Raw genomic sequence first — 25,841 nt, 5'->3', positions numbered from 1 at the left:
TGCATACTTTGTCATTAACATAAGAATTTCCATGTAAATAAAACTATGTGTTCCTTCTTTATTTATAATGTCATCACATTAAGTACACGTCGACTTACTAACAAAAAAGTACATTTCGACTTCGCAGCCCACTTTGAACAAACATATGCATGAATAAGTTTTATGAATGATTATACTCTGTATTAAGTATTAACTACCCACTTCTCAAACTAAATTCTTCCCTATTTTAAATTTTACCAGAACATGGATTATTTCACAACGTGTGTCAACCATTTTACATTTTATCTTAAAATCTTTTATTTATAGTTGAAAAAAAATTGATCTCCATTTTCCTTCCCCTTCATTAAATTTTCGTATCATAACAAAATTTTAGGGAAGCGTCTTGATAAAACCCATGAATTGCACGGATCAGAAAACTAGTGGTCCAATAACAAGGAGTAAGGAGTGACAAACACGGCCATTCCCGCGGTGTTTAGATGGTTCTAGTTAAATTTAGTAGACAATTCCCCAATGTCTCTATCCTCATCCCGTTTTCACCAAACCCACCCAAATTGGGATTTTATATTTCCCAAATCATAAACTCGCTAATAAAGAACCCTAATCTCCTCTCTTTTCCCCAACTCAACTCAGCAATCGTCTCTATTTCTCCCTTTCAGGCATGATTTTATCTCCGATTATCAATTCAATTTCGATATTTGTTCTGAATTCTAGGTATTTGTTTCATAATTTTGTGTTGATTGATTGAAATTTGTCTATAGCTTTAGGGTTTTATAATTGGGGTAAATACAATGAAAGCAGCGATACAGATGGAAGAATCTTCAGGAATACGTCGTGATGAAGAGAAAGATACCGATCCTTTGTTACCGAGGAGTAGTGATGATGATGATAATCATCATGTTGCTGTGGTTGAACCGCCTTTTCCTGTTGTAATTTCTATGTCTAATACATCCGAAGTAATCGAGGAAGATGACGGCAATGACAGTGATTTGGAGGCTGGTTCTGCTCCCTCTTGTCGCATTTGTCTCGAATGTGATGGCGAGGAGGGTATGTTGTAATACTTGCTCGCGTTTTTGGGGGATTTAATTTTGATTTTCTAGTTTGAATGTGTTACCTTATCGCAAAAGTAACAGTAATTTATGCTGTTAACTTCATAATTGACGAAACTGTGAGTAGAGAACCCAGTTTTCGTAATTGCTGGGATACCGGTGGTCGGATGTAAATGGTAGTGAAACTAATGTTCTAGACGGTTATTGTTTTGAGACAAAAGTAGTCGTCCTTCAAAACGAAAAATTACTGTTTGTGACACTGGATGTCCTAGTTGTGTTAGTGCATGATTAACAGGAAATTAAATATGGTAGTGAAACTAATGTTCTAGACGGTTATTGTTTTGAGACAAAAGTAGTCGTCCTTCAAAACAAATTTCGTTACTGTTTGTGACACTGGATGTCCTAGTTGTGTTAGTGCTTGATTAACAGGAAATTAAATTTTGTCAGAGATGTTAGTGGGTTGAAACATTGGTATATTTGACGGAGTTGTTTAATGGAGGCAGTAGCTAGTGTGACCTTGTGCGGTCTGACCGATGCTTCTAACTTCGATTTCAATGACAATCTGCTGTGACTTGCTGTTTCTTTTTCCTTATCTGTCATTTCTGTATGTATAAAACAATTGAGAGTCACTTGTAGGAGATCGTATTAGTAGTTTGGCCTCTGTTGATTAGGAAGATCTCTATCAATGCTTTAAAAAATCTGAAATGTTCTTGGTTATTCACCCACTGATGTGGTTTTTCTCACCCTAACGTTGGTATTTGACTATGTGCTACATTTGGATTGCAGGCGATGAATTGATATCCCCATGCATGTGTAAGGGCACCCAACAGTTTGTTCACCGTTCATGCCTGGATCATTGGCGTTCTGTGAAGGCAAGGCATCATTTTAATCATACCAATAATGAACGCAGGGAGATATGTATTGTTGATATGCATGTTTGACTTTATAGGGCTAATATTTTTATAATGTTTTGTAGGAAGGTTTTGCCTTTTCACATTGCACAACTTGCAAAGCACAATTTCACCTTCGGGTTGAACTATTTGAAGACAATTCATGGCGTAAACTAAAGTTCAGGCTATTCGTTGCAAGAGATGTCCTCCTTGGTTTTCTTGCTGTACAGACTGTAAGTAGAACTTCAAACTTCTTTTCCTAATGAAAATATTCACTCTGTGAACAAAAAGTACTGAGTGTGGTCTGGTGTACCATTTTAAGTTTCATGGTAGAGTATTACCATGCAACTTTTTCCTATACGGGTTCTTAAAAATTCATCACAACTCTGTTATTTTAGTCTTCTTTGGGTGCAGGCTTGCTATTTACAGTACACTTTTATTTTTGTCATGCCTCTTTGGTATGCAAGCAACAAGATGAAGGGGATAAAATAAGTAGTTGCTTTGCTCTTTCTTTGAGGAAAGTAAAAGCTAGGTGAAGCGCAAACTGTAATTTGATGTTTAAATGGGGAACCGTAAGTAATATATTGTTTAACTGTGGGAAACGCAAGCTGTTGGTACTCCATAATTTAATTTAATTTTCTCCCAGTGTTTCATCCTACTTGTTGATCAAATCTTGCTGTTCTTCTGCTCTTCTCTCGTGTCTTCTTCTGCGCCTCTTGTATCTAAGTAGTGTGTAAAGCAGAGAGATTTGCATGATGGAGGGTAGATAGTAAATAGGAGAGAAGCAAAGATAGAGCATAAAGGTGGCAAACATGAGTGTAGATACGTAAGAGTGTCGTGAGTTGCGACTTGCAATTTTTGACTTTGCGAGTGATGTTATCTCTTTTTTGGGTTAAGGGTTGGGGTACCCCAAATCTTGATTTTGTATTTGCCAGCTTAGCAGGTCACTTTACTAGACTCTTCTGCCACAATATTGGATAGTTTCGTGGCCAAAGGGGTTCAATTGACATATCTCTGTTACTAGTAAATTCCTCTTTGATTTGGATTTCACCAAATCGAATTTGTTATCATGCCCCAACATACTTAAGTTTGGAAACACTATTGTATGCACATATAAAGAACGCAAAACTGACAGCCTAGTTCACAAACGAACTCCATTTAACTTCGCATTATTTGGTATTGGCTGGACAGAAGCTCGAATCACGTATCAATGTTGCACCATCAGTGTATATATGGTGCTTTATGTAATATTGAAACTTATGGCACCTACAGGGTGTTTATTCACTTAAATGACCATGAAACACTTGGTTAAATAGTTGCACATGGTACATTAGGTTAGGTGTGTGCTAAATTTTCGGTAGGAGACTTTTGGGTGGGTGGTGAAGGGGAAGAATATTTGGATTTATGCTGTTCATTTTAGGTTATTTTGTCCATTTTTAAATGTGTTCACTTTGTTTTCAGGCAATTGCTGCAATGGGCGCCTTTGCATTTTTTATGGACAAAGATGGTGCTTTTAGAAATTCATTTAGTGATGGATGGGATCAGATACTGTCGAAGCATCCAATACCATTCTACTACTGCATAGGTAATCTTGTTTTACCCAAATCATTATGTTTTTCATCGTGGCACCTATTTATTTGTGACATTGCAGAGGCTCCAATGAGCATAGTTCATTCACTTAATTTCAAATAGGTCGCCATTTATTCGCAAATAGATTGAATGAGGGCATTGAGGGGTGCTGTTGGAAGGAGTTTCAAACTTTCTACGTGTTCAGGAATGTGACCTAGAAAATATAGGGATAATGTTTTGACATATAATTTCATTCAAGCAATAAATGGTGGGGCTTATGTAGATATAACATTTCTTTCACTAAGTCACTAGTGGTCTGGTAAGAACTACGAAGTTGGCTATTTTATTCATCCGAAGGGACAAAGAAGTAGACCACCGAGTACATGAATTGAGGCAGTCTATCACATCCTAGTCACTAAGTTTTAGCCCAAGCTAGCAACCTATAATGGACACCAAAAACTTTGTTCCCCAGAACAACCGATTAAAGATGTGCTCCTCATTCGCAAAAGTTCTTATGTTTTGCATGCCATATCATGTAGATAGCCATGCAGATAAAAAGTAAGCCATTTTACTTTCCAGTGTCGCTTGTGCCTCCTATGGGAAATCCATTTTGTCTTTTTCTCCCAGCATAACCCACGTCGTCTGATTTTCATCCATGAAAGAAAAGGTTTCTAAAGGTTGCTTGACAAATCAAGAGTCTAAAAACAGATGCTTATGGTGTCTATTTGTCTCACTACTTCAGTTGTGACTGCTGAAACACTTCTGATATGCATCTGTCAGACTATAGTATCTATTTGTGACTGTTGTTGAAATTTGATGGTGCCTTCAGTAATGGTGACCACTTCACAAGCAAATTACTTACATGATCACAATTATGTTGCTCAGCAAAGTTAATGCGAACAACAACAACAACAACATCAGAGCCTTAATCCCAAAATGGTCGGCTGACATGAATCATCCTTTAGAACCGTCTATGGGTGATCGCACACCTCAAAATGCGAAAATATAGAAAAGAAAAAGTGAAAAATAAAAGGGGAGTGAATCATAATACAAAAGCCAAGGGAAATTTCTAGGTTTTAAAATCGAAGTCCGGATTTCTTTTATAAAGTTAATGCAAACAATATGTGCCTTTATTTCAAGCTTTCCTTGTTACATGGCCAAACTTCTTTATTTTTCTTCCAATTTCATCATGGGAAAGACCTGGTGTAGATATTGATTTGAATGTATAATCATCGTATATTAGATGCCTGCTTGTTGAAGTGGAGGCTTGAGATATATAATTCTAGGATAGGTCAACAAAATAGAGAATTTAAGAAAACATTGTTGGAGCAGATGTATGTTGGTTAAAATTTTCAGATGTTTAGAGATCTTGTGAAGTATGGTGTTTTGGCACCGTAAAACTGATGCTGAGAAATATGAATCTGTTAGTTTACCAGTAGTCTGTACGATCAGTGCCAGCTAATATCACGAAGGACAAGTGATGAACAGATGTAAGATCCATTGCAGGCGCAAAGCCACAATTTCCTGATGTCTGGAATGTAACATTGTTAGTCGTGGCTGATGACCTGGTTTCAAAAATGCTTACCACAAGTTTTTTTTTTTTAATTTTTCTACTTTTTGGAATCTGAAACTTGAGTTGTTTTTGGTTCATTGCCTTAGAGGCTTAGATGACCCCTTTTTTCCTAATACATGCACCACTTTTTCTCGAAACTGATGGAAGACTATATTTTTGTCGTGAAAATATTGCTGAAGTATTTGACTATACTTTTTTCTGAATTATTGGCTATTGTGGCCATAGAAATATTGATCTTTCACAAGGCACTGTCTAAAGTAAATGTAATGAAGTTTATGTAAGGAGGGTATTTCTGTAGAATGATTCTTTGAATGTATTGCACTATTTTTTATGTCTCCTTCTGACATCACCCCTGCACTACAAACATGCCGTGGAAGGGGTATTTGTGCTAAGCACATACCTGTTTGAACTTTCATCCTTAGACCACCCAAGAGGGCCACAATTTGCCAATATGACGACACATTTGAGTGAGGGAGAATGCAAATGCTAATATGTTAGATGTGAAATAAAAGAGAACACATTTGAGTGAGGGAGAATGCAAATGCTAATATGTTAGATGTGAAATAAAAGAGAAGGTAATTTGTTTTTTCTTGGCTTTGGATGACATTACTTGGAACAATAGTAGAGGGTGTTTGGTAAGGGGTCTTTAGGAAAGGGAATCCCAAACCCCCTTTTCTTTGATGTTTGTTTCATAATTTTTCCGATTTCCTTTCCCTCCTTCATTCCTCTCCATACCTCAAAATCCCTCCTAGCTCCATTCCCCCACCCCCCTAAGGTATGGGATTCTCTTTTCCTACCTCACTTGGTTATTACAATAACCACCATACACATACACCACCCCTACCAACCCAGTCGATGGCACCACCTATCCCGCCACCACGGCTCTTCTGCCCCCTCGTCGACGATGCATCGTAGACCCATGCCCCACCTTAAACCACCTGATTTTCTTTCTTTTTTGGTGTTTTGAGGTGTGAGGGAGAGATTTTTGTGTTTGAGGGAGTGGTTTGTATGGTGGTTGTAGAGGTGGGGTAGTGATTTTAAAAGGTGGAACAACAAAAACATTAGAGCCTTAATCCCAAAATGATTTGGGGTCGGCTCACATGAATCATCCTTTATAACCGTCCATGGGTCAACGCACACCTCAAAATGCGAAAAACAGAAAAGAGAAAGTGAAAAACAAAAGGGGAGTGAAACATAATACGAAAGCCAAGTGAACTTATAGGTTTTAGAATCGAAGTCCGGATTTCTTTTATAAAATCTTAGAATTTAAATCGAGAATGAAGATTAAAACGATTTTGAAAACCGAAATAAAACTTAAGGGTCCGGAATACCTTAAAAGTGAACCAAGTATTAATATATAAGCAAGTTGTCGGTAAAAAGGTGTAATAAATCCGAAAAGAAACAAATAAATTTTAAAAATAAAATAAAAAACATTAAATATATCAAATAACGTCAAATACTAAAAATCCACATGTATCATTGCCCTCCATTCTGCCCTCTCCGTGACCATTCCCTCATCAAGCCTGAGAAATCTCTAATCGTGCGGTATCACTTTGAGCCATGTCTGTTTTGGTCTCCCTCTACCCCTAGCAACCTTTTCTGTTCCCCAAATCTCCAGCCCTCAAGCCCTCCTAATCAAAAGTGCCCCATAGATCTCCTTCTCACATGGCCAAACCATCTTAGTCTGTTTTTCATCATCTTGTCCTCTATTGGCGCCAATTTCACCTTTTCCCTAATCACCTCATTCTTTAATCGATCTTTCCTTGTATGGCCGCACATCCACCTGAACATACGCATCTTCGCCACACTCATCTTTTGAATGTGACAATGTTTCACGGAGACGTAAAGTAAGGCAAGCCTAATCCACCTCAACATACATATCTTTATCGCATAAAAATCCTCTAGCACTTTTCCATTTCAACCATCCCGCTTTAATTCTGTGAGCCACCATATATCTGTCTAACTCCCCATCTTTTTTAATAATATATCCCAGAAATCTGCCTCCTCAACAACGTTTCCATCGAAAATAATATTCTCCACCTCTGTCGATCTCGACCCCGCCAAGTACTCGGTCTTACTCCTGCTTAAACTAAACCCACGAGTCTTCAAGTATGCCTCCACAGTTTCAACTTTCTCTCAACCCCCTCTTTTGTCTCATTAATCAACACAATATCATCCGCAAACATCATACACCAAGGGATGTCGTCCTGAATATCCCTTGTCAACTCATCCATAACTATAGCAAAGAGAAAAGGACTAAGCGCGGAACCTTGATGCACCCCAATGGTAATGAGAAATTCTTCCGTTCTCCCAACATTAGTGCGAACACTTGCACTAGTCCCCTCATACATGTCCTTTATTAGGTCAATATATTTTCGAGACACACCCTTTCTCGCCAAAGCCCACCAAAGTACTTCTGTACCTATCATCTGCCTTTTTCAAGTCGATAAAAACCATTTGCGGTCTTCGTGTCTTTCTTCTTGTCCCGATGGTGTGCCATCAATCGTTTTATGATAAAAATCGCATCCATAGTCGATCTTCCAGGCATATATCCAAATTGGTTAACCGAGATGTGTACACATTTCCTAAGCCTTTGCTCGATTATCCACTCCCAAAACTTCATCGTGTGACTCATAAGTTTAATTCCCCGATAATTGGAGCACTCTTGAACACCACCTTTATTCTTATACAAAGGGCCAAGAGTGCTTTTCCTCCAAGCTGATGGCATCTTGTTGCTCCTCCAAATCTTGTTGAAGAGCATGGTTACCCATTCGATTCCTCCCCCCCCCCAAGCACCTCCAAACTTCTATGGGTATACCATCTGGTCCCTCTGCTTTCTTGGACTCCATCTTCCTTAACGCCTTTCGAACTTCACTCTTTTATATTCTACGCACAATTTCCCGATTAACCATGCTTGGTGTTACTTGTACATCCCCAAAACCTTGCTCCTGATGTCCATTAAATTAAGTATCAAAGTAGGAACTCCATCTAGCCTTTATTTCGTTATCCTGAACCTCGTCCATATCTTTCACACACCTAACTCTCCCAATATCCCTCGTCTTCCGCCTCTTATGCGGGCCAGTTTATAGATATCCTTCTCTCCTTCCCTTGTGTAACTTGGCATACACTTCTCGGTTAACTTTTGCCCTCGCATCACGCACTGCCTTTTTGGCGGCTCATCTAGCCTCCTTGTACTTTTCAAAGTTCTCATCACTCGGAAGAAGGGGAAAAATTGGTCACGCCGGCGGTAGGGTCAACTCACCCAGGTCCAAGTTGTCGGCATGCCGGAGAGGTTCATGAATCACGATGGTGGTGGTTGGTGTTGGGTTTGGTGGTTTGGGGTGGATGGTGGGTGTCAATGATTCTTGATTTTTGGGTTCTTTTTTTTTTTTTTGGTTTTTCATTCCCTTATCATATCAAACAATAAAGAAGATCAAAAGGAATCCATTTCCTTTCCTTTACCTTTGTTTCCCTTTCTCTTTCCCTTAAGCAAATGCCCCTTAGTAAGTCTGAATTCCTTAGGATGTTTTCACGTACTGGAAGTCTCGGTTACTAACTCCTATTTTTATCATCATTTTGCCTTTGTTTTTGTCTGGAGGCATAAGCTGTTCACTATTTTTGAGCAGCAGTGGGTGTGTCTTAGAGTTCTGGTGAGCTTCAATAATTTGATAGGATTAATTTGTTATGAGAAAACTTCTACTGTAATTTTTTTAGTATGCATGTATCTGTCATTAAATCATACTCTAGGATTGGGATCAGCTTGACAGGTTGTATTCTTATTTTTGCTATGGGCAAAAATACTTGGTGCTTTCAAAAGGGTGCCAATTTCCATGCTTCAAAGGGTGTGGAAATTCTTTTCAAATTTTAGTGAGAACCTTTTGTCCATTTTTTTGTTTTAATTATATAATGTTTTTCTTACTCAGCAAAGTTATCTGTGTCTCAAAGGCTTCCGTCTATGACTGGGTTAAGGGGTTATATGTATGCAAGTTGCAACCTTACATTTGTGTTCAAAACACCAAGTCTGTTTCCAAATGACGCATAATGAATATTGTGTCAATCGACTATTTCACAATGTAAGTTGTGAGTGATTTGTGATCGTTTAGTTTTACTTCATTTCATCACATTGCGAAGTCAAATAATAGTGAATATACGAGTCTATTGTTTTCAAAACTTGGTGATTGGTTTTGGTTCACTCTCCCCAGACTAGTTATTGAATCTAAAACTAGCATATTCACTGCACTTTCAGTGATTAGCTGTTGTGATCGAGATCTATGAGTCGACATTGCCCTTCATCTTCTTGTTACTTCTTCACGCACTTCATTTATCATGTACTTCTTGGGTTTTGTGGCCTTTCCAGGGGTAGTAACCTTTGTATCGCTCGCGTATTACATCTTATCACTAGCTCCTTTTTATGTTGCAGGGGTGGTGACCTTCTTTGTACTGCTTGGGTTTTGTGGCCTCATTTTCCACTGCTCCGCCATGAACAATACTGATCCACGGTTGGCTGGTTGCCAGAACTGCTGTTATGGGTGGGGCATCTTGGACTGCTTTCCAGCATCTATGGAGGCATGTTTTGGGCTTGTCATTGTATTCGTAGTAATATTTGCAATCCTTGGGATTGCTTACGGTTTTCTTGCTGCCACAATGGGCGTGCAGAGAATATGGCAAAGACATTACCATATACTCACTAAGAGGGAGCTTACAAAGGTTGGTGCTTGTACATCCATCTTAATTTTATATTTTTTATCATATTTGTTCTTCAGAGTTAAATAGTAGTAATTTGAGGTAGTGAGCTTTGTTATCGTTATTTTGAGGGCATCTTAAACTGAGTTACATAATCATTATTTCTAAAAGCATGTTTGCTATGACATTTAGATAAAATTTAACTTTTTATCTTCATTGGAGGTCAACGCCTCACTATTTTTTGGGTTTGGAATGTGTGATGTATCAAGGCGAATAGATCAATAATTTTTCTGCTTCTTATATGCTGTAGTAGCAGCTTATTAGTACAATCTTGGGCTCTTGGTACAATTTTTGTAATGGGTCATATGGTCCACAATTACTGACTTTGAGGTAAGGTTGTATACAACCAATCTCCCCTTGGCGTGTATCTTTGAAACATTTGTGTGATTCTTTTGTTGTATTGTGGTATAAAACAGAATATTATTTTAAGCACAGAAATAATATAAAATGTGTCTTTGTCAAGTTCTGAGCGTAACAGTCCCAGAAACTGCTACACTTCCGTGAAGCATTCAGTGTCACGAACTACAGGCATTCAAGTGGTTCAAGGGATAGGTGATTTTAAAGGAGTGTTTTGGTCTTTAAAAATTTGATGATATAATAATATGGCCTTTGACTTTGGTTTCTTCTCAGGAATATATTGTAGAGGATCTACATGGGTGCTATACCCCACCTAAGCTGGATCAGGAGCACGAGGAAAGACTCAAAATGCTCAAGTTATTATGAATTAAAAAGATGATTGGCAAAGTATTTGCGCAGAATGCGGTTCATCCTGGTATGGATCCTTTATCTTTGCCATTTGTGCGGGAATGAAGCTTCAAAAGGATACATACAATGTCATTAATATGCCAATATGAGCTAAATTTCTACGGAAACTGCAGAATAAATCTTGATTAGCATATATGGCTTTCCGCGATAAGCAATGTGTCGTGTTGCTCATTAGTCATGATTCTTGTGGTGTTTTAGTTAAACTGGCTTATTTTGTGTAATATATGATTCTATGAAAATGTATATGAATGAATGACATTCTATTAGCAGAAAGCTCATGTTTGTAAATTGTGACCTTTTAAAGGCAAAAGGGTCAACCGGGTCCAGGTTAGTCTGGGCTGGGTCAATTTTGGGTTTGCAAGAATTTTGGTAAGATCGGTTTTGGTTGGGGTCGAGTAATTTTCGACTCAATTATTATCAAGTTAAATAGGGATAATGATCCGTGTGAAACAAGAAACATTCGGGTCCGGTTATATTGGGTCGGGTTAATTTGGTTTATGGGTCAAGCTGCGATCTTCAATACGGGCTGGTTCAATTTTGCCCATGTCTAATTATGAGTTGATGAAATGTTTATAGCAGTTAAATTATTCAAGCGTTCATCTCGTCTAATCAAGGGTAACAACTAACAATATGCTCTTTCTGTCATGCTACGTTTCACTTCCCTTGCATGTCAGGCTTTGATAGCATCATGTATAGACAATGTCTTCTCGACAGAAGACTACAGATATACACTTCAGGTAAAACATTAAGAATAAAGGAAAAAAAATCATAAAATAGCTGTGTTGTACACGTTTGATACTTGCAGCGAAGTCGTCGATGATATTGTCTTATGTTTCTCATGAGTTGAGCGTTGCCCAAGCGCATAAGAGAAACCAAGCATCCATGAAGTGAGACCGTCCTTGAATTAAACATTTGAACTACGTGACCATCGGAGCACACAACTCCCTGAGATGTTAATCTACCCTGCATGGATATTTATATGGTTAATAGCTGACCCACTATTTTTTTAATAACTGAGATGAAATTATTACTACAGGGTGAGAAGTTTCTTGAGAACAAGTTTCTTGTTATTCACTCATGAACAAGTTTCTTGAGAGAGTATAGGCGACATATTATGAGATAGTATACTAAAATTTTTAAAAGTAAATCGTAAAATATGACGATGATGAAATGAAAAATGATCACATACCACATTTGTGTGAGATATCTTGCAATAATAAGCTTATTGTGAAACCAACTTAGAAAAACTGTTTCATTTGGTATCATGTTCGTGCTTTAATTTATTTTCAGCTTCAGCGCACGAAGTTTATGAAAAATGCTACTCGGTATGTAGGAATTAGTATGTTAATTCTATACTTACTGAATGAGTACAATATTAATACTTGGAGCAGCAGCAGTAGTAGTTGATTCTGATGAATCATTGACAAGAGCCTTAAAAGCAACGTCAGATAGGTAGACGGTAGTACCCGAAGTAATGACGGGCCTTGAAACTGCGGTATTTGCATAATCCACAATCTTCACTTGAATTGTGGAGCCCTGGTTTAGGCAACTAAACGGGTTGGCCACACTTATGCACTGTATCACGTATTGTCTCCCACATGCTGCCCCGTTGTCCCATATTCCGTCCCCGGCCGCTGCAAAAAAGTTGTTTGCCGGAAAGTTTGTTGTATCATCCCCGTAGCATTCAGTTGCTGACAATCAACCAAAATAGCAGCATATATTCATTCAGACAAGGATAGTTTCAATGATGTCGGAATAATTAAAATAAGAAATGACTTACGAATATAGGGGGAGCTATATTGGGTTGCGGTTCCAATATCAGCATAACAAGTCCTAGCAATCTCTAAGAAGAAGACAAGGGAATAATTAAGTTTTGAAATGGTGAAGGTATTCATTTTTTTTGTTAATAAAATACTTGTATGAAGATGATAATGATAATTAGTTTGGAAGGGAATGTTATGATGAGTGGGTCAAGTGAGTCAACGGACTTGCAGCAGTTGTAGTGTGATTAGTCAGTCAACGATGCTAGGCGGACGACAAGACATTAAAATCTCAAGGTTAATTATAGATGCGAGGGCCACTATGCTGGTGAGATGTCCTAATGTTTTGTTATCTGTCTTCTTCATTTCAGTCGTCTTTGTGTGTGTGGTAATTGGTATGGGATATAAATGCCCTTTTATTATCCCCAATTCTTATTTCAGACCAAGGTATCCGTCTTATTAATAAGACGGATACCATATTCTTTCACAAAATACCCATTTAGGGTGAGTGGAGAAGCACATGGGAGGTCCCACCTTTGTCCCCTCTACCCATTTCCTCTCACACAACAACCCGTCTTAAAATCCGACCCGTTTTAAGCAAGACTTACTCTTTTATTATAGGATAATTTGTCATACACTTCCTTTTATATAACGATATTTGTGAAACATTGCCTTTTATTCTAAAAACTGTACAACACTCCCTTATTAAATATATATATATATATATATATATATATATATATATATATATATATATATATATAGAGAGAGAGAGAGAGAGAGAGAGAGAGAGAGGGTTAACTTATAAGGTCTTCATACCATATAAGGCCCTAAGTCCTTATAAGAGCCCTTGGATGGAAGGAATGGAGGGATGAGATTACATCTCATTGAAGGGTCACAATTCTCCCTCCCTAATCTCCTTCCCTAATTGTGTATAACTCTACCTAATTTTGTACAACTCTTCCACCATTCTAATCTCCCAACTCACTTCCTCATTCACTCATCCTCTCTCATTTCTCACATTCACTCTTTCTCTCTCATTTTCTCCCACCCTCTCTAAACAAAAAAAAAAAAAACCAAGTTGATAAAAAAAAACCCAAACTAAAATAAAACAAAAAAAAACCACAAAAATCACTCCACCACACCCGACCCACCACCACCCCACCACCACCCGACACCACCACCACACTATCACTGCCACCACCAGCCGACACACCGACAACCCCATCCACGCCGACCTCCACTCCCTCCACCGCCACATTTCTTCTCCCTCCTATTCCCCTTTCTTCGGCGCCCCTCCTGCCGCCACCCCGACAACCCCATCCACGCCGACCTCCACTCCCTCCACCGCCACCTTTCTTCTCCCTCCTATTCCTTTTTCCTCGGCGCCCCTCCTGCCGCCGCCCCGACAACCCCATCCACGCCGACCTCCACTCCCTCCACCGCCACCTTTGTTCTACCTCCTATTCCCCTTTCTTCTCCTTCTTGTCTCAGCCGTCCCAGATTCCCCACATTCCCGCCTCACCACATTTCATTTTTTGAATATTTTCAGATTTGTTCTTTCCCATTATTTTTTTTGAGATTTGTTTTTAGTTGTTGGGTGGTGATATTGGTAATAATGGTAGTTGACATTTGATCCATCCAAAGACCCTTCAATGACTGTTAATTTGGTTTTTTTTTTCAGATTTTTTTGTGTATGACCGTGGTATTTGATCCTCTCTCTCTTTTTTTTTTTTTTTTTAGTGTTTGTGTCATATTCACGCCTCACCTCCCTCAAATTCTTTGTTGTTCATTTTTTCAGATTTACCTTTTTGTTTTGTTTTTGTTTTTTGCTTTTGTTATTTTTTTTTTTATTTTGTTATTTTGTTGTTATTGTTATTTGGTTTTGTTATTGTTATTTGGTTGTTATTGTTATTTGATTTTTTGGACTAAAGTTATACATCTTGTCTATTAAAGTTATACACTGCGTGCATTAGAGTTATACACACGATATTTAAATTTGGTTTTTTTTATTGTTATTTGGTTTATTTCAGATTTCGGGTTTGGTTGGGTTGTTGGTTTTTTGGTTTTATTATTGTTATTTGGTTTTTTGTTTTTGTTATTATGAGTTTTTTTTGGTTTTTGTTATTATTTAGTTTTTTTTTTCAGATTTAATATTTGTTGATTAATTACGATTTTTCATATTTATTTGGTTTTTATAAAAGTTATACTATTTACGACTAAAGTTATACACTTAAAACATTAAAGTTATACACTGGGTGCATTAAAGTTATACATCTTGTCTATTAAAGTTATACACTGCGTGCATTAAAGTTATACAATTTTGGACTAAAGTTATACAATTTTGGACTGAACTTATACAAAAAATGACTGAAGTTATACAAAAATAGACCAAAGTTATACAAAAAAAGACTAAAGTTATACAAAAATTGGACTAAAGTCATACAACAATGGACTAAAGTTATACAAAAAGGATCGAAGTTATACAAAAATAGACCAAAGTTATACAAAAAAAGACTAAAGTTATACAAAAATTGGACTAAAGTCATACAACAATGGACTAAAGTTATACAAAAATGAGCCAAAGTTATACAAAAAAAAGACCAGAGTTATACAAAAATGCACCAAAGTTATACAAAAATGAACCAAAGTTATACAAAAATAGACCAGAGTTATACAAAAATGCACCAAAGTTATACAAAAAATGGACTAAAGTTATACAAATAATTGGACTAAAGTTATACAAAAATTGGACTAAAGTTATACAAAAATGAACCAAAGTTATACAAAAATGAACCAAAGTTATACAAAAATTGACTAAAGTTAGTCCATATTTGTCTAACTTTAATCCATATTTGTATAACTTTATTCCATTTTTGTATAACTTTGGTTCATTTTTGTATAACTTTGGTTCATTTTTGTATAACTTTAATCCAATTTTTTGTATAACTTTAGTCCAATTTTTTTATAACTTTGGTTCATTTTTGTATAACTTTGGTTCATTTTTGTATAACTTTAGTCCAATTTTTTGTATAACTTTAGTCCAATTTTTGTATAACTTTGGTCTTTTTTTGTATAACTTTGGTCTATTTTTGTATAACTTTGGTCTATTTTTGTATAACTTCGGTTTATTTTTGTATAACTTTAGTCCATTTTTGTATAACTTTGGTTCATTTTTGTATAACTTTGGTTCATTTTTGTATAACTTTAGTCCAATTTTTTGTATAACTTTAGTCCAATTTTTGTATAACTTTGGTCTATTTTTGTATAACTTTGGTTCATTTTTGTATAACTTTAGTCCATTTTTGTCTTAGATGAAAAAAAAGTATCTCACAAAAAAAAAACGAGATTTAAAACACGAAATCTTAAAAAAAAACGTATAACAAGAAGAGATTTAAGAAAATGAATAAAAAATGAGAACTAACAAAATAAAAGACAACTAAAATAAAAGACAAAAAAAATAATGAATGGAAAAAACAACTCAAAACATACAAATTAACAGAAACGAAAAAAAAAAAAAAAAAAACGAGTTGAAAAAAAAAAAAAAAAAAAAAAGTCGGCGGTGGGGTGGCGGCGGCGGGGGTGGTGGGTGGTTAGTTGGTGTCCGGTGGGGTGGTGGTGGGTGGTGGTGAATGGGGAAGAGAGGAATGAATGATTTATTTGAGTTTTTTGGGTTTTTATTTATTTGGATTTTTGGGTTTTTTTTATTTATTTGGGTTTTTTTTTTAGAGTTTGAGAGAAGAGAGAAATGAAATGTGTAAGATGAAAGAGAAATGGATGAGTGGAAAACAAATATATAGTAAATTAGTGATTAATTAGAGTGGATTAGTGAAGGAGGAGAGAGATGGTGAGATTAGCTTATAAACATACTTTTTTGGAGTTGATCTCATCCCTCCATCTCCCTCCATCCAATGGCTCATAATAGAACTTATGGACTTAATATATATAAGGACCTTAGTTGATCTCTTCTCTCTCTCTCTCTCTCTCTCTCTCTCTCTCTCTCTCTCTCTATATATATATATATATATATATATATATATATATATATATATATATATATATATATATATATATATATAATAAGTCCATAAGTCCTAATGTGGACGGTTGGATCAATCAAACCAATGGCCAAGATTTCAAGTCAAACCCCACTAAACCCCATTAAACTAATATTTTTGATTTACCTCTCTCCTCTTACCCACTAACCCATGCATGCTACACTGTTTTGTCCATCACCCATGATCATTTCCTCCTCATTTTCTAGACAATTCAAAACAACTTGCGGGTATTTGTGTTTTCCCTCTATTTCCCGTCATTTCGTCTTCCTTTTCTTTCTTCGCACTTAAATAACTCAATTTTCATCATTACCAATTAAGTCCATCCTAACAAACGCCATTTTCATCACAACAAATTAATACCAACTCGCGTGCAAACTACTTTGTCTCCATTTTTTTATAAGGTATTTTGTCCATTCCTTATTTAGTGATTTGTAGTTTGTTTTTTGTTAATTATTACCTTTGTTAAACTATCATAAAAAGAGTTCATTTGATTTTTCAATCTGCAATTATGGGTTTGCTGATGTTTATTTGTTTAATTGTTAATTATGGTTGTGCAGAACAAATTCGAGGTCATTTGATAATTAACAATGGTTTTTGCCAAGAAAAATGCCAAGAAATCTTCCAAGAAATCTGAATCGAAGGTAAAAAATCTCGTCTTGTTGGTATAACTCTTATAGAATGATTTGTAACTTCAATTAAATATCTGTATAACTCTAATCCCAATTGTTTGTCATCTACGATGGATGTTGTAGAAAGTATTGACACGGGAGTTGATATCCAGGTTAAAAGTTTTGATTTTGATTTATACGTTACTAGATGTCTAACTCTCGCTTACTAGATGTATAACTTCAAGATTACTCAATATGTATAACTCTGGTTAATTAATTTAAAACTCTGGTTAATAGATGTATAACTTTAGTACGCAATATGTATAACTCTGGTTCCTAGATGTATAACTCTGGGTTCTAGATGTATAGCTCTTCCGATTCTCGTGACCAACTCCTTCTTCATAATGTCAAACTCTAATTGTTATATGTATGACTATACTTCTAATTAGTTTCCATACATGTAGAGTTATACAATATATGCCTACAAAGTTATACAATTTATACCTGGAGTTATTCATTATACTCGTATATGCTTACGTTATACATTGTATGGCCGTGAGTTATACATTCTATGACTAGAGTTATACATTACATGGCCAGAGTTATACTTTCTATTGCTAGAGTTATACATTTTATCGCAATCATTTGTTGTATAACTCGATTACATGTTGAATAACCTGCTTGTCATAATGTATAACTAGAGTTATACAATGTATGGCCAGAGTTAGACATTCTATTACTAGAGTTATACATTATATGGCCAGAGTTATACTTTCTATTGCTAGAGTTATACATTTTATCGCAGCTTATTTGTTGTATAACTCGATTACATGTTGAATAACTTCTGCTGTCATAATGTATAACTGGAGTTATACAATGTATGGCCAGAGTTAGACATTCTATGACTAGAGTTATACATTACATGGCCAGAGTTATACTTTCTATTGCTAGAGTTATACATTTTAATAATAGAGTTATACATTAATGGCTCGAGTTACACATATAATTTTACACATTATATAATCAATCCCTTTTTATTTGTCACTCAGATGGATGATGCACCAAGTACTTGAGAAGGAGCTGATTCCCAGGTTCAAAGTTTGAGCTTTTTATAACTGTTGTCATTTGTTGTATAACTTTGATTACATTTTGAATAACTTTTGCTGTCAGAATGTATAACTCTTGATATTTTCTGATTAACTCTATTATCAGAATGTATAACTTTACTTATATTTTGTATAACTCTATTATCAGAATGTATAACTTTACTTATATTTTGTATAACTCTGACTATCTATTGTATTACTTTAATTCACAGTATGTCTATTTCTTTGTTCCAAATATCTATAATTGCAACTACAAATCTGTATAATTTTGTGTGTTGTCTTTGCTTTTCCCCAGATGGTTGAGGCCAAGCCAAGGGTAAAGAGGGTGCATGATATCACGGTTTCGTGTCGACCTCAAAGACTTGTTTCTCTCATTGAAAAGCTTAATGAGGATCAGGTGTCCGCTGTTAAGAAAATTGGGTTTGGTGGCCTTTTGAGCTCAAGATTAGCGACTTCCCACTTGCACACGTTCGCTGTTCTTGGAATCCTTCTCGACAACTCATATGTGTTCGGGGCTTCGCGGAAGAAGGAGTTTATGATCGTAAGCATGACGTGCATGATCATTTTTCTTGTTACCTTTTGGACCCAACCCTCTCCCTTTGGTGCCTGTGAGCTCGCGAAGGGGTCCACCGACCCCGAGAATAAGGAGTCAAGGACAAATGGCGGGAAGCGTACGGGGTGGCCAAAGGGAATAGTGCAATACCCTTAGGGAAAGTTCACAAGCAACTTCTGGAGTACGAGGAGGCGGACGATCAATTTTGCTGGCTATTTGTTTTGTTCTGTATGTCTTCATTCCTCGCACCCACCCCAAACAATGGGATAGATTGGAAGTCGTTAAGGGTCAGAAGATCCTAAAGCCATCCCGCATTTTGACTGGTGCTCTTATATTTTGGACATGACGGTGAAAGCGGGGTCAGACTTTAAAAAGGGGGTAACAATGTTGAATGGGTGTATCCCCTTCCTCATGATAAGCTACTTTCGTGATATGATTACAAGGGTAAGCCTTGTAATCATGATCTTCCTTTGATTAAACATTGGGATGAAGCTTCGCTTGTAGAGAGGGTAAAATTTGAGGTGGGTCAAGGGGATTGGGTACTTTAACCTTGTCTAAGACCCGGGTATCCGAGGTGCCTTCAAGACCCCTCTTATGGAAGGAGTGTGGACGAGTGTGACCTCGGCGACCCGCGTAAACCCAAACTATCATTGCTAACAGCCCCAACCCCCTCAACCCCGCCCAACTTCCGAGAAGAAGTTCATTCGAGATAGAACTACCAGGCAGGGGTCGAGGATGACCAGGAATTGAAAGTTAGGGTCACGATGTAAGTGCAAACTATTATATATTTCTGATGGATTCTGTTTCAAATTGAACGTACCCATATATTATAATATAACTAACTTACTGTACTTCTTGGATGCAGGGTACTCACGAGCTTTATCTGCAAATGCAAAGGAACGCTATTGTGTTCTATTCATGGTACGCAGATGCAACCGCACGATCAAAGTCAAATAGTGATCCGACGGGCCTAAATGCTAGTCATGCCTCTCAAGAATTCTTTGAGGGTGAAAAGATTCAAAAGTACGTCGCTGAAGCTGAACAGTTGCGAAAAGGTCAAGGTTTACGTGGGTAACGCCCGCATTTGGAGAGGTAGTTATCGAGCATCCAAAAAAAATCGTCGGAATCGATGCATCTACGCGTCAAATCAGTGAAGTTCTTGAGAGTCTCGGCAATGATGGGGGTGGATGGGGTGGTAACCCCCGTGTTGAGCCGCGTCGAGAGTCCGTCAAAGGCGACACGCCAACGAAATCGATTGCAGTTTCATGGTCAAAGATTATGGAGGAAGTGGGAGGTGATACAGTCGTTTCTAAGCCGTTGTCACCTGCTAGCCCAGGGTTAGAGGATCAGGTTGTGTGCACCCCCGTCCCATCTGTCAGAGAACTGTTGTTGGAGGCGAGTTACACCGAGGAGGAAATTGACGAAACTTTAGGACGGTCAAAGGACGATGAGGCTCGCCTCTGGTCAGGTGATGAGGGGCATGAGCACGTTCATGGGGACGGATTGAATGAAAATGCTGAAAATGTTGGAAGATTGTCAGACACTGACCATGAAAGAGCAGCAGACATTGTAGGCCAAGCTGACGGACGGTCAGAGAATGCTGAATCTCGGCCCGTGTTAGGTGATGAGGTGCATGAGCAAGTTCATGGGGAGGGATTGCCAGAAAATGTTGAAAGATTGTCAGACAATCAACCGTCAGATATGGTGATGGAAAAATCTACGGTCCCAGAATTGGGTTTGGACACACAAGAATTGATGGAGTGTCTGTTTTTCTCTCTTTGAAATGAAGGAAGGAAGTCGCACGTGGACTTCCAACAGACGGGAGTGGTCCTGGTGGCGAGGTAAGTTTGTTAATTTGCGATAAATACTTTTTATACAATCGTTTTTTTTTGTTTATTGGTCGTGTATAACTCTAAGTTGATCAAGTATAACCTTGTTGAAACTTATGTTGAAGCCTTCTAACTGTAGTGCCACTGCAACGGCCGGTTGGTACAACTCTTTACCAAGATATGACTACGATTATACAAAGATATGACTAGAGTTATACAATATATGCTTTGGAGTTATACATTAGATAGCTGGAGGTATATCTAGAGTTATACAAGATAGTTATACATTATAGTGTATACAGATTATACATTTTATGGTCGAGTTATACATTCTATGCTTACGATTATACATTTTATGGCCAGAGTTATACGTTTGGTGTTTAATTTTGTTATTTTTCATTCATGCCATCATTAACCAAGATATGACTACAGATTATAAGATATATGACTAGAGTTATACAATATATGCTTTGGAGTTATACATTAGATAGGCGGAGGTATATCTAGAGTTATACAAAGATAGTTATACATTCTATGCTTACGCTTATACATTTTATGGCCAGAGTTATACGTTTGGTGTTTAATTTTGTTATTTTTCATTCAGGCCACTTTGTTAAAAGGATGTAATTGAGAATGTTGAACAACATTCTAACAATGGGGGTGTAAACGTAGATGTTGGCGTCGGTGCGAGATCACCCCGGGAATCCTTCAACGGAATGTACCGAAAATGAAATCCTCCGACTTTCATGAGCACGGCAGATGTGAATGAGGCATTTGCCGGGGTTGAGGAGCGAACGATTGGTGCTGCCAAAGAAGGTTTGGTAGTTGAAATTAGAGATGCTAGGTTTGAGCTCGTTGCGCCACTCCCACCCCCTATTTATGTGCCGCGATGTGACATGATCCACCATCCGTTCTTCGCATTCAACCGCCCCTTCCGTGTATGGACATAGTACCGAGAACCTAGGTTGTTCTCGGGATTGCGGGGCACCCGAACCCGACACGTATGCTCACAAAGTGGTTGCGATTTAACAAGGAACGTTTCAGGACGGTGTTCGGGGTGAGGAAGGATGTAATGGATTATGTCTTTGATGAATTCCACGACCATAAAAAATCGTAAGTAAAAGATAAGTTTTACCTATATTTCAATACGACGATAAAACAGGCCATGAATGCATTCCTTCTTTGTGTGTCTCAATTTTGCTAATCCTTTGTAGGGAACAATTGGTCACATATCCCCGTCCAAACTGCATAACGCGTATTGATCTCCGATCGTTGATGCCCGGAAACAGATTCGGGTAATGTCATCGATCATTGGTCTGACTACTCAATCGGCTTACGCACGCGAACACCGCAAATTGCTTCAAGTTCGCGCTGTTTCTTTGGCCTAGCTCACGCTGTAAGTGTGCTCGAACTCCGCAAGTTATTTTGTGACAAACTCAGACGTAACTTATGATACAAGCTGCCAACCCCCGTCTATCATTTTTATAGGACCTAGCAATTGAAATTTGGCAAGGCAGGAAGAAAAACTTGGTTGTTGATCATTCTGAAGGCTTTTGTTACTCGTGGGACATGTGCCAAGAGTCGTGTTCTAGTCCATTCCAACTGGACTCCGATATGGTGAGCTCAGATATCAATATAGAGACATTTACATACTGGAATTATTCATTATTTTCGTAGAGTTTAACAGTATATGCTTAGAGTTGTACAATATATGCTTTAGAGTTAGGCATGGAGTTTTACCTAGAGTAATACCTGGAGTTATACACTACACTGTATATGCTTACAGTTATAGAGTTTATGGCTAGAGTTATACATCATATGGCAAGAGTTATACAGTATATAACTTTAGCTTTCAGAATTACTAGAGTTATACGTTCTAGGGCTGAAGTTATACATTATTTGTCTAGAGTTATACAGTATATGCTTAGAGTTTTGATGAGTGGCTAATTTCACTCCATAACTCTAGGCATATAATGTATAACTTTAACCATAGGATGTATAACTCACTGCACATAAAGTACAACTGTAAGCATATACAGTATAATGTATAACTGCAGGCATCTGCTTAGTGCACATAATGTACAACTGCAAGAATATACTGTATAACTCTGGAAATTGAATGTACAACTCTACACATATAATGTATAACTCTGGGCACAGACTGTATAACTCCAACTACGCACAATATGTATGCCTCTAATCTGCTATTTATGTTTCAAAACTCTTAGATTTTTGGTGCATGTTTGTAGGTATTCGTCCCGGTAAGCAGTGGTGATAAAGATCATTACTCTTGCATTTGCATAAATTTCCTGTCCGAGCAGATCGAGTACCTTGATAATCGTTCTTACGAGGACGATCTTCTGACATTACCATACGGAGGGATTGCGCGTATTCATCGTAAGACTTATAAAACTGGTGACTAGATTAATTATCAGCTCCATTTGTTTTGTTAATACGTCTTCCCCTTTTAAACGCCTTGCCTAACTTCCGCCAGGCTGATGCAATGGGAAAGTATATGGCCTACAAAGGGCTCGACAAAGGCAAGAAAGTTGAAGGGTTCCCTTTTGTCAACATTAAATTCAATCGGGCAGGAGCAGGACATACCGCCAATGACCGTGGTCCGTACGCGTCATGGTTCATATGTTCTTTGTCACGTGGAGAGCCATTCGATTGTACCCTAGGGACTGAGGAAAGCAATGACCTCATGCGAGCGGAAATTGCTGCAACCCTTGTCCTCAGTGACATTAACTTGGACAGGGAAGAAGTGTTATCCAGGGTATCAGCTTTTAAGGAGCTTAAAGACCGTGAATTGGAGGAGGTGCGTGATAAACAGAGGACAAATGCCGGAACACAAGTGGAAGGAAGAGAGGTGTTGGAAACGCCGGAGAGAACGATTCGCTAAACGACCTTGCTCTAAGGTCGGTTCAACCTTCCGACTCCACCTTCCAAAGTAGCCCTGGGCCGGGACGCCGTCCGGTCGGGCCCTCTCACCGGTTAATAGCCGCTCCCGGGGTAAGGGCGATGGCCTTGGTTGCACCAAATATTGCGGAGAACCAGACGCCAACCTTACCGTGGTCGCCAAGATTCTGAAGATGAACAAGGCATTAACTAGGGATATCCCGGTGTATCGCAAACAAGTGGCTGATTACGTTTTCCTTGATGACTACAAATTTCCAAATGAGTAAGTCAAGTGTGCTAAAATCCTAATGTTTTATCATATTAAGTTTTATCAATATAGAGACAATTCCATACTGGAATTCTACCCTTTGTTGCGTAGAGTTATACATAATATGCTCAGAGTTGTACAATTTATAGTTTGGAGTTATACATTAGAGGACTGGAGTTATACCTAGAGTAATACATGGAGTTATATGTATCATCACTGAAGTTATATATATCGTTAATGGAGTTACTCATTCCTAAACTAGCAGCTTATACGTTTCATCGTGAAGTTATGCGATCATTTTAATAGCGATTTACCTTCCCATTTAGTATACGTCATAGCCTGATTAACACCTGCTGTCTGAACTACAGTGAACCACTTGTGAGTTACGGCCGGCACGGAACAATTAATAGGTTGGAAATGTTGTCTATGCTCCCTGAGACGCCAATGGATGAAAAAGTTATTGAGTGTTGGTCCTTGTTGCTTAATCGATTGGAGGCAGAGGATTGCGCGATGTTTCGTTCGTCTTTCTTCGGTATCCGTCATATGGTATGGTCCTAATCAATCCTTTAATATGTTATAAGAGTTGCACATACCCTCTTTAAAACTTTCACAGTGGAAAGTAAGTATAAAGTTATACATACCCTCCCTGGAGTTAAACATTTTGTCTTGAGAAGTTATTAACAACCAGTATATACTTAGGGATTCTTCATTATTCTGTAAGAGTTACTGTGAAACTCCAATGCACAACCCCTATAACTCCACTGGTATCCTCATTCATATACTGCTACTTGAACAGGAAATAATCTTGAGCCTTGTACGAAACCCTGTCCAACAAACACCGGACACCGAGATGTTGTACCATACGTGGGACGTCTTCCGAACCGACTGTGGCAAAGATTTCAGCTTGAAGGCTGATTTAATCTTTGTACCCATTAAGATTGAAGCGCATTATGCATGTGTGTGTATCAACTTTAATTCTAGGACGATTGATCTCCTGGACAGTAAGTACTATTCAAGTCCGCGGCAATCGGAGATATGCGAAGCATGTCAAGTTATTGTAAGTGGAATTAAATTGTAATTATGTTCAACTAAAAAGTGTTCTCACCGCTTTCACAAATCTCACTTTTTGACGTTCTTGTCTCTGCCAGGCGAGCCTCATGAGCGACTACGTGGAGGCTAGGGACGATGCGAAGAGCAGAGCGAAAGACATACCGTCGTTCCAGTTCCGTCAGATCCCGTTTGCCTGGCATCCGCAAACGATAAACGACACCGAGTCTGGCTTGTTCTGCATGATGCACATGTTAATGTACGAGGGTGATAGTTTTGGTCACGTTGATCTCGAGAGGAAGGTGAACCGTCGATATTTGGTGATCCAGTTGGCAGCGACGCTTCTCCTAGCTGACATGAACATCATCAGGGAAGGAGTTCTGACCAAGGTCAATGGTTTCATTGGCGAGAAATTACAGATCCTGAAGGTAGTAGAAAACAGACGGAAAGCAGCGCGGAGAGGAGATAAAAAACCTGCGAAAAAATAGAATGAATCCCTTTGATTCTGTATTCTCTTTTTTTGCAACTCTAGAATGTGGTCAAGAAACTCCTTAACAAATTAGACAACTTGTTGGAATAGATTGTTACTATATCATCTTGGTCAGTCATAATTAAAATCCAAGTTTTACAGATAAGTGTTAGAGTTATACACTCTGTGAAGTAAAGTTATACAAATTATGTGCAGGAGTTATACAACATTTATTAGACAAAATAAGAGTTATACAAAAAACATCAAGAGTTATACAAACTGTGTACAAGAGTTATACAACATATGACTGCAGTTATTTAAAGGCAAATTTTATTAGACAATTATGAGTTTTTCAAAAAATAACAAGAGTTATACAAATTTTGAACAAGAGTTATACACTCTGTGAAGTACATTTATCCATATATGGGTAAGAGTTGTACTTAAAGCCACTGAAATTATAATTCCTTCTTAAAGCCACTTTTAAATATTGAATATGTTGCCATGAATGCAAGTCATCAAAATAATGTAAAAGAGTTGTACAACATTAGTGCATAAATTTCACACACCATATTACTTGGAAGTTATACAACTGAAGGTGCAACCCCCTTCAAAATAGACAAAAGCTAGCTATTAAATACCCGCTCCGTCTCACCAGATTT

At 37.8% G+C, this 25,841-nt stretch overlaps 2 protein-coding genes across 5 annotated transcripts; one reads left to right on the top strand and one right to left on the bottom strand.

Annotated features, from left to right (window-relative positions):
- The first annotated feature begins 453 nt into the window (after positions 1–453).
- LOC141592325 (uncharacterized) lies at positions 454–10,889 on the top strand. 4 transcript variants are annotated; one of them, XM_074412936.1, is made up of 7 exons: positions 454–656; positions 759–1,044; positions 1,833–1,918; positions 2,023–2,169; positions 3,398–3,521; positions 9,499–9,785; positions 10,452–10,889. In XM_074412936.1, the coding sequence occupies exons 2-7, from the start codon at positions 789–791 to the stop codon at positions 10,542–10,544; spliced, it is 993 nt and encodes a 330-aa protein (XP_074269037.1). In that variant the 5' UTR covers positions 454–656; positions 759–788; the 3' UTR covers positions 10,545–10,889. The 4 variants fall into 4 exon arrangements, with proteins under 4 accessions (XP_074269037.1, XP_074269036.1, XP_074269039.1 ...); XM_074412935.1 differs by having other exon boundaries at positions 459–656; positions 765–1,044; XM_074412938.1 differs by having other exon boundaries at positions 466–711; positions 799–1,044.
- Positions 10,890–11,137: 248 nt separating this feature from the next.
- LOC141592327 (EG45-like domain containing protein) lies at positions 11,138–12,673 on the bottom strand. Its single transcript, XM_074412939.1, has 3 exons — positions 12,367–12,673; positions 11,947–12,277; positions 11,138–11,549 (listed from the first exon to the last, which is right to left on the bottom strand). Exons 1-3 carry the CDS (start codon positions 12,479–12,481, stop codon positions 11,540–11,542), a joined length of 456 nt encoding a protein of 151 aa, XP_074269040.1. The 5' UTR covers positions 12,482–12,673; the 3' UTR covers positions 11,138–11,539.
- Between the last annotated feature and the right edge of the window lie 13,168 nt (positions 12,674–25,841).

The sequence above is a fragment of the Silene latifolia genome, chromosome 7, assembly GCF_048544455.1.
Source record: "Silene latifolia isolate original U9 population chromosome 7, ASM4854445v1, whole genome shotgun sequence".
Taxonomy (NCBI): Eukaryota; Viridiplantae; Streptophyta; class Magnoliopsida; order Caryophyllales; family Caryophyllaceae; genus Silene; species Silene latifolia.
This window is presented reverse-complemented; position numbering and strand designations above follow the sequence as displayed.